Here is a 10,007-nt window from a genome sequence, read left to right on the forward strand (position 1 = left end):
TTGTTGGTAGCTTATTGAATAGTAATTTATATAGAACTAGTTTATCTGGAAATTACCTAGAAAAATATTAAAGATGCTGAAACATTGAGCACATTGCCTGATAAAACTACTTTAATACAGCTGTATATACAAGTCAATGACATGGATCATTTCATGAAACAGATTATGTCATTTGTTTGCTTACCTAGTTGTATTAAAGCCATTTTGTTAGGAAACATGCCCATTAACTATCTACAGTAAGTGTCGTTTATCCGAAAGTTGGTTATCCAAAAGCATTCCAGTCAGCAAATTTAAATTTTCACTAGTGCTATGGTGCTGCAATCTTTGGCTATATCTTGGGCTACTCCAATATTTTTTTTTCGTTGGTGTGTGTGTTTTAGCTGGCAGCACTGGCACTTTTGTGTGGTGTTTTTCTGAGGACTGTGTATCGTGCTGAATCGAGCATTTTTGATAGTAGATCAACTTCTAAAGTATATTTTTTTTTTTGTTTTTATATTTTTCAATATATTTATTTTGTTTGTACAAAATAAAAAAATAATTTTTAACGATACAATAGCCATGATTATTATTTTAAAAAGTTTAAAATTATATTTATATTAATGATGTCTCCAAAGTTCAGCGAATTTTTTGCAAAACAAATAATTTATGAGGAAGCACGCGAGCGCCATTTGATGACAAGCTCCACGATGAAAACAAGCTTAAGCAATGGCATAGTCGAACGGTGCATGCTTGATAAGTAATCCTACAATTTTTTGTTTATAGCATAGTTTATATGGATTATTCCCAAAAAATTATACGTATTTTGGAAATGTTGAGTCAAATTAGTCTAGAATCGATTAATTTTATGGAAGAATCCTTTCAAACAGCCGTAGTCCGTAAACTGCATATGTGTTGGGCTGTGATTGGCTGGACTCGTAGAAAATGGATTCATAAAAATCGAAACGTATCTATCGTGTTATAGGGGGGTCGACTGTATAATTTTTATCTGAACTTCTCTCTTTTTCTAATGATACAACTTGAGAAGCAGATTTTAGGAATGCAGACTTTTGCAGACTTTTGCAGAATATATCTCATTATTCTGAAAAATAATGAGATATATTCTGAAATGAATAATGAGATATATTCTGCAAAAGTCTGCAAATCATGCATACATTAAAATGCAATCACTGTCAAAATTGACAATTTTGCATATGGAAAGGCAGCTGGACTTTGCATTGTATTTATGTTGGCCATTCAGATTTATAAAATCACATAGCTTTTAGTGATGAGAAGAAATTTAACCTAGATAATGCCATAGTATATGCCAATAGTATTGTACAGTATCAGGGCCATCTTGGCCCGAATAGTGTGCAATACTATTGGCATTATATGACGTCACTAAGTTCATCTTTTATCCCATCATGNTTAACGTCCATAAAAATTATATTTATATTAATGATGTCTCCAAAGTTCAGCGAATTTTTTGCAAAACAAATAATTTATGAGGAAGCACGCGAGCGCCATTTGATGACAAGCTCCACGATGAAAACAAGCTTAAGCAATGGCATAGTCGAACGGTGCATGCTTGATAAGTAATCCTACAATTTTTTGTTTATAGCATAGTTTATATGGATTATTCCCAAAAAATTATACGTATTTTGGAAATGTTGAGTCAAATTAGTCTAGAATCGATTAATTTTATGGAAGAATCCTTTCAAACAGCCGTAGTCCGTAAACTGCATATGTGTTGGGCTGTGATTGGCTGGACTCGTAGAAAATGGATTCATAAAAATCGAAACGTATCTATCGTGTTATAGGGGGGTCGACTGTATAATTTTTATCTGAACTTCTCTCTTTTTCTAATGATACAACTTGAGAAGCAGATTTTAGGAATGCAGACTTTTGCAGACTTTTGCAGAATATATCTCATTATTCTGAAAAATAATGAGATATATTCTGAAATGAATAATGAGATATATTCTGCAAAAGTCTGCAAATCATGCATACATTAAAATGCAATCACTGTCAAAATTGACAATTTTGCATATGGAAAGGCAGCTGGACTTTGCATTGTATTTATGTTGGCCATTCAGATTTATAAAATCACATAGCTTTTAGTGATGAGAAGAAATTTAACCTAGATAATGCCATAGTATATGCCAATAGTATTGTACAGTATCAGGGCCATCTTGGCCCGAATAGTGTGCAATACTATTGGCATTATATGACGTCACTAAGTTCATCTTTTATCCCATCATGTACAAGGTGGAGGATCTGTGTTGGTATGGGCAGCTTTCACTCGTTAGTTAAAATCAGCTATTGCTTTCATTTCATCTTGTTCAAAGGCAGTTGACTATCAAGATGTGTTGGGAAATGATCTACTATTAAGAGATGAAACAATGGACAGACATTTTATTTTCCAATAGGATAATGCTCCTATTCATAATGCTGCCTCAACAATGACATGGTTGTCTGAGAATAATATGTGTTTTGCCATGGCCACCATGTAGCCAGGATTTAAACCCAATAGAAAACCTTTGGGGTGATTGGTGGTTTATGCCAATGGAAATCAATTTAATTATGTTTCTGATCTTGAAAAGGCAATTGTGACTGCTTGGGATGAAAATATGAAAATAAATTTTTACTTCATATTTAGTTTATGATTATTTTAATACCTAAACAACAACATATTTACAGAAGATCAGTTAATTTTAATGGGAAGTTTAAAAACCCAGGTGGTTTCAAACTTTTTTCCAGGACTGTATTATGTACATTTTCTTGTAAATTTTGGGATTTAAAAAAACAAAGTGCAATAATTTTATTTCAATTATAGATGTGGTATGTGGAATTGACACATGAACAGCCAAAGTGAGCAGCATGATCATTCATACTTCAAAGAATTATGAACATTTTACAAATCCTTTTATATTGGAAATTCATTAGAAAATGTTGTGCATAATATACATATTAAAGGGACATCAGTGCTAAATTTTTCATAAAAATTGAAACTGCATACTTAAAACAGTATGTATATAAAATTTGGTTGAGATTTGCCTAATAGTTCTTTCTGTAGAGAACTCTGAACACATACCCTTTAATTATGATTACCCTGTATTCTACCTGAAAATCCTTTCATTAAAAGTTTATTTATTTATTGTTTATATATTGCATTAACAAAAGGAAATGTCACAAGATAATTGATATCCTCCCCCCAAAATAGCACCTGTAACAAAAGATTAAAATACAGATAGAAAAGACTAACAATTAATATATATGATAAAAATTATACATAAATGAAAACAAATGATTATATATTATAAAGTAACTGTTTCTGTTTACAACTGTGTTTAAAATGTAGAAAATCTTCATGTAGAGATTGTTTCACACAGCACATATTCTGAACAGACTGATAGAAAAATGATCTGAAAGAAATGGAAAGCCTAAAAGATGGGGTAAAAAAACAAGTTTGGTTATGAGTAACTCATGGCAGAACTCTTAGACACAGCCAATCAGAACAAATGGAACCATAGAAATATTTGTATAAAAATAAATGGTCTAAGTATTTGATACATGAAGTAAAACTGGGAATTCCCAATCTAGACCTAGCAAGCTTAACATTAGGAGGTTAAAGGAAGAGTAGAGTTTATTTAGAATAAGAAACATTTTATCTAACTCTTTTAATATTTTTTGTAATTGGGAAGAGGCAGCCATAGCCAATATTGGCAGACAATAATCAAGTAAAGACTGAATATTGGCAAAATAAATGAAATGTATAACTGTTTTTGAGGAAATAGTTTTGCAAAAACACCAAAGAATTCCAAGGTGAATAGCTAGAGATTTAATAATTTTATCAACATGTCCTTTGAAAGTAAGTTTAGGATCAAAAATGACCCTAAGGTCATTATAAGAAATAAAATATTTTATGGGATTATTGTAAATATTGAATGTGGGCAACTGAGGATTATGAATGAGTGAAAAACATATGATTACAGTTTTTTGTAAATTAATTTTTAGGTTAGCTTTTTCTAAAAGGGAAGATAAATGAAGTAGATCAGACTGAAGGACATGAGGGTCATGTTATAAGTTTTAAGTTTATGATATAGACATATGTATCTGAGTTGTCAGTGAATACATCAGCCTAGCTACTCTTCTGAAGGATACTAGATTTAAGTTCTGGTTGACTCAAATTTTTATAGATGATTTATTATATAGTGGATATATTATGTTTTTCACAATCTGTCTCTCTTATTGTGGATCTGACTGAACTCATGGAAAAAATAGAAAAAGACTGTCTTTGTGTTAAAAATTAAAATTGAATAAAAAATTTCAGCTGTAAGTCTTTACAATAAAATACAAAAATAACCTAAAACTCAGTACATACTAGTTGCAACCTAATCATTCTTCCAGCAATGGAGAAGGTTTGTGATGAATAGTTCAATTTCTGGTGCCAATTCAAGGCTATGTATAGCTTTACTGGCAGGCAGATATTTGAATTGGCTCCAGAAAACATTGATAAAAGCTTGATGAAAATCCATTGGAGGTCCTTTCATGATCTGGTGAATGTTTGTACAATTTTGTTAATCAAATGAATAGTTTTATTCAAAAAAACAATTTGACTAGTGGCAAGTGGGATCCCAGATACTTAATTCACTTACACAATTCACATTTAATCATAATTTTATTTAATAACTTAAATCTTATTATATTTTAGATTTTAAATACTAAGAAGAAAAATTCAATAAATTTGTTCACAAAGCTGACTTAATTCATTAGAATTAGCTAATGTCTCATAATCAGTTGTGAAAAATATTGTGAACAAAACTAACTTTTCAGAGAGATACAGATATTAGTTATCTTATTGATGATCATAATTTTTCTGAACTGATTAGATCAGTTGTAAGTGATAGGAATCACGCTCATTCCTTCAGTATTCCAGGAAATGGGAAATAGTTTTGTTTGTGACAACACTCATAGAAATATAAAGAATGTGATTCATAAATTTATATTTAAAGTTAAAAGTAAAAATTTAAACTGTTTTAAAATTTTAATCACTAAAAATTTTTAAGAATTATTGTTGAAATCAAAAACAGCAAAATCAATTTTTTTTTTGTTTGTCTATTTTTATATTTTTATTTTTCTATCATTGAAAATTTTTCAAATTTTTTTAGGAGACTTTAACAGAAAAATATGGTGAAGATAGCAAATTAATTTATGATCTTGCTGATCAGGGTGGTGAAATTTTATCATTACGTTATGATCTAACTGTTCCTTTTGCACGATTTCTTGCTATGAATAAAATTACAAATTTTAAACGCTATCATATTGGAAAAGTGTATAGAAGAGATAAACCATACATGACTAAAGGAAGATATCGAGAATTTTATCAATGTGTAAGTAACTGGTTATTTTATATTTATCAAAATAATTCATTATTGTTTGTTATTTTGCTTTTTTGTGTTGGTTTTTATACATTATTTACAATTTATATTGCATTAATAACTAATAGTAATTTGCTATATTGTATTTCTCTATATGCAATTTGTCTTTTTTAAAGCAACTTTTCAGAACTGAATATTTATATAATTCATGATTATTAATTTATAACATAATTAAACATAATATTTTTCTGCTTTCCTAAATATACTTTTATTTCAGTTTTAAGTAATATTGTATGACAGCCATATAGTCAAAGCAGTAAAAATGTTAGTCTGTCATTTTTGGAAACTTGGATTTAAATCTGGGTTGGGATGATTCCTCAAGATTTTCATGAAACATGTCTTCATCCTTTACCATCTGGTTGTCCTGTTGTGGGACTAGCCAAATCCATGATAAGCATAAAATAAACTCTTAATACTGGCTGAATTAAGAAATATTTACATAATGTTAAAGTTGACTAAGGAAAATAAAATATATAACTATTGAAATTATATAATGTAATTAGTTTTCTATATTTTGAAGTAATATATTTCCTTCAATTAATTTTTCATTATCTGATATTTATGTAATTTTCTTTGATAAAATAAAAGACACTGATATGTTATGATAATCAAATAAAATCATATTTCCAAAGCAAAACATATAATAGATATTTGTAGTTTTTGAAATTTAGTTATAACAACATTGTGAATAAAAGCTAAAAATTTCAAAGAATTTTCTTGTTTATTTGATTTTCAATTTTGAAGATATCTTTGCTTATGGGCCAGATTGATGAATGACAGAATTTCAATTTTTAGTAATTAAATTCTGGTTAATTATATCTAATAGATTGAATTTTGTGAAGTCTTATCAGAAATATTCCATCAACTGAATAGTATATCAAGAAAGATTCAATACTGTTGTGATCCCAAATNATTCGTAAATTGCATCCAATCATATTTCAAAAAAAAAAAAATAATAAAATAAAAAAAAATAATTCATGATTATTAATTTATAACATAATTAAACATAATATTTTTCTGCTTTCCTAAATATACTTTTATTTCAGTTTTAAGTAATATTGTATAACAGCCATATGGTCAAAGCAGTAAAAATGTTAGTCTGTCATTTTTGGAAACTTGGGTTTAAATCTGGGTTGGGATGATTCCTCAAGATTTTCATGAAACATGTCTTCATCCTTTACCATCTGGTTGTCCTGTTGTGAGACTAGCCAAATCCATGATAAGCATAAAATAAACTCTTAATACTGGCTAAATTAAGAAATATTTACATAATGTTAAAGTTGACTAAGGAAAATAAAATATATAACTATTGAAATTATATAATGTAATTAGTTTTCTATATTTTGAAGTAATATATTTCCTTCAATTAATTTTCCATTATCTGATATTTATGTAATTTTCTTTGATAAAATAAAAGACACTGATATGTTATGATAATCAAATAAAATCATATTTTCAAAGCAAAACATATAATAGATATTTGTAGTTTTTGAAATTTAGTTATAACAACATTGTGAATAAAAGCTAAAAATTTCAAAGAATTTTCTTGTTTATTTGATTTTCAATTTTGAAGATATCTTTGCTTATGGGCCAGATTGATGAATGACAGAACTTCAATTTTTAGTAATTAAATTCTGGTTAATTATATCTAATAGATTGAATTTTGTGAAGTCTTATCAGAATTATTCCATCAACTGAATAGTATATCAAGAAAGATTCAATACTGTTGTGATCCCAAATAGTGAACTTGTTGAAAAATAGACATAGTTTTGAATTTTTACTTTTATTTATACAGTTTTTAAGTGAAACTATATTTATATAAAAATTATTGTTTACTTCTTTATCAAAATAAAGCATTCCAAACATACATATTAGTATGCTTGGGATTTCTTAGAGTTATTCAGTTTATAATACAATAAATCTGACTTACGGAACCTTTAACCGATGTGTGTCACTTTTTCTTTCAAAAATCAAACGTTTTCCTAACCCCTTCTGGGTTCTTCATCAGGATAACAGCTGGATCGAATATCGATTTCAAAAAGTTTTAATGATTCCGAACTTGACTCGTTCCATTCGCTTAATCCGTCACGTGATGTAATTGAAATTGTTCTATTTTTGACGGTCGATGTTCAAATTTAAGAGAACGNGATAAACAAATCAAATTTGCAAGAACTGTTATCAGGAAAATAGATATGATGATATTGCTTATGTTAATGATGCATGAAGTCCTTACAACTTGTGTTTTCTTGCAAGTGATTGGCTTATTGATATGTAAATGAAGATATTTTTGTTTTATTGCTAATCTGAGATGTTTTTTCAAGAATTGCTTATAATATAGAGAGAATATTGTATTTTGAATTATGGAATGAGATAAGATATTGATGAATTCCAATCAAATATTGCAATCAGTGTAATTTTGATTTTTTTTTCCTTGGCTTTTGTCATACTTCTTGAGATATTGAATATTGTCACTTTGAGATTGTTGCATTAATTTCATTTCCTAAGAACATCATTATTTTTCCAATGTAATTCTGAATTTGAATATATCATATTCTTAGTTATACTGTTTAAATTGCATAGTAATGGCATTTCTGAATCTTTATGAGATGAATAAGTTTGACTATCTAGTTTGTGATTTTTTACTACATACATAGGTGTTCTTTAAAATTTTCACTTTAGTTTTATGAACAATATTGTTATCAAAGACAAAATCCTAAGAGTCTACCATTTGTATATTAAAAGTGTACTGTAGCAAGTCCTTGTGTGATGTGTGAACACAGAGATGTCTGAAACAAGAAATATTGCCACATATTCATGGCTTTGAAAACTATCACTCTCATTTTAAATGTGGAATAGATTTTCTTTGCATATCTCATGAAGTCTTGTCAACAACAATATTTTCAAGTAACTTCAATTTCAATTTTCATCTATGATCATTATTCATGTTTGGTAAATATAATATCATGATGATCTGAAAAAGAGTAAACCAGCATAAAATTGTCATATATAAATCATACAAATTACAGATATCTCACAGCTGTCATTTTCTTGTGCATACTACACATTTTCATTTTTGAGTTATTTATACAATGTTGCGAAAATTAAAAATTTAATTTTCCTTTATTAATCTTCAATTAATTTTTTATTACTGAATCTTTTCATTTATTTGGATAAGCACTTATATCATAAGAAATGAATTGTTTTATATGATTATATAATAAAATGAAACACTTTATTTCTTTTATTAGTTATTAATATTATTATTTTAAAATAATCTTTCATTTTATAGGATTTTGATATTGCTGGTCAGTATGATTTAATGCTTCCTGATGCAGAATGTGTTCGAATAGTTGTTGAAATTTTGTCTAGTTTGGATATTGGCAGTTTTTTGGTCAAGGTAAGATATAAAGATCATATAATTTACAAAAATTTAGTGTTTTGTTTTTCAATGAAAAATTACATTTTTTATATTAATTTATCAAAGAATTACATTGAAAAGTTTCAACATTTAACTTCTTATTTATAAAATAAAAATGAAACAGTAATTTAATGAAATTTTCTTTTTAAAGTGTTTAGATTTTTTATTTTTATTATTTACTATATTTTATTATGTATAGTGTACACTTTTTGCCCAAATTTGGCAATTTTGGGCAAAAAAGTGTACATTATACACGTTGAGTAGGAAGAGCCTAACACAGCAAGTGAAGAAATTTTTTTCAATTTAAATACTAAATAATACATTGATATATAACTTACTTCATTAGCAATAAATACTGAACAAATATATGTCAACAGATTCAGTTTTGTTGACAACTTTGTTGACAACTTGAGTTGTCTATATTAAAACCCATGGTGAAATTATGGTACATGTTGGATTAAAGTAAATACAGTATATTATTTATTACAATATCAAATAAAGTATTAACATTTAATTGAATAAAATTTTTTTTTATAGGTAAATCATCGCCAAATACTTGATGGTATATTTGAAGTTTGTGGTGTTCNGTTGGCGTGTTATTTATTCCCTTGAAAGTTTCAGGGGAAGACCGGTTTCTAGACAGATGTGCATCAGTTACCGTAAACACTCAAATATATCACTAAATTTTCCATCATTTATACTGTTTCAATAAGTGGGGACAGCAAAAATGGTCCAAAATACAGTATAAACTTCTATTGGGTGTATATTTTTAACAACATAGTGAAGAAAAGTTATTTTTTGCGATTTTTACTGTCTACAAAACTGATTGAAAAAATTTTAGTCATAACAATCCCGAATGAAAACAAAGGACCATCGTTAAAAAGGAAATTTATAACTTTTCAAAGCTAGAAATTTTGGATTGAATTAAAAACCAAGAGGTGATAGCTGATATCAGTAGGCATTTTAATTTAAATGAGTCGACCATTCGGTCGATTAAGCAATCGGGAGAAAAGATTAGAAATTTGGTCACATCTGGATCATCTATTCTTGCGAAAAATGTTGCTTGTCCAAGAGCACCTATAATGTAAAAAATGGAACAAACGCTAATATTATGGGTAGAAGATATGAACAAGAAATGGTTTCCTTTAAATAAAACTGCACTTAAACACAAA

The 10,007-nt window shown here is 28.0% G+C and overlaps 1 protein-coding gene across 1 annotated transcript; it reads left to right on the forward strand.

Moving 5' to 3' along the window:
• Positions 1–5,147: 5,147 nt before the first annotated feature.
• LOC111616572 (histidine--tRNA ligase, cytoplasmic-like) lies at positions 5,148–9,447 on the forward strand (the record flags this gene model as incomplete). The annotated part of the gene is made up of 3 exons (XM_023357971.1): positions 5,148–5,369; positions 8,707–8,814; positions 9,373–9,447. Coding segments are annotated over 3 exons (405 nt in total), but the record flags the coding sequence as incomplete, so codon positions are not given.
• Positions 9,448–10,007: the final 560 nt, after the last annotated feature.

The sequence above is a fragment of the Centruroides sculpturatus genome, unplaced genomic scaffold, assembly GCF_000671375.1.
Source record: "Centruroides sculpturatus isolate CEXI.00-Female unplaced genomic scaffold, Cexi_2.0 scaffold3400, whole genome shotgun sequence".
NCBI lineage: Eukaryota > Metazoa > Arthropoda > Arachnida > Scorpiones > Buthidae > Centruroides > Centruroides sculpturatus.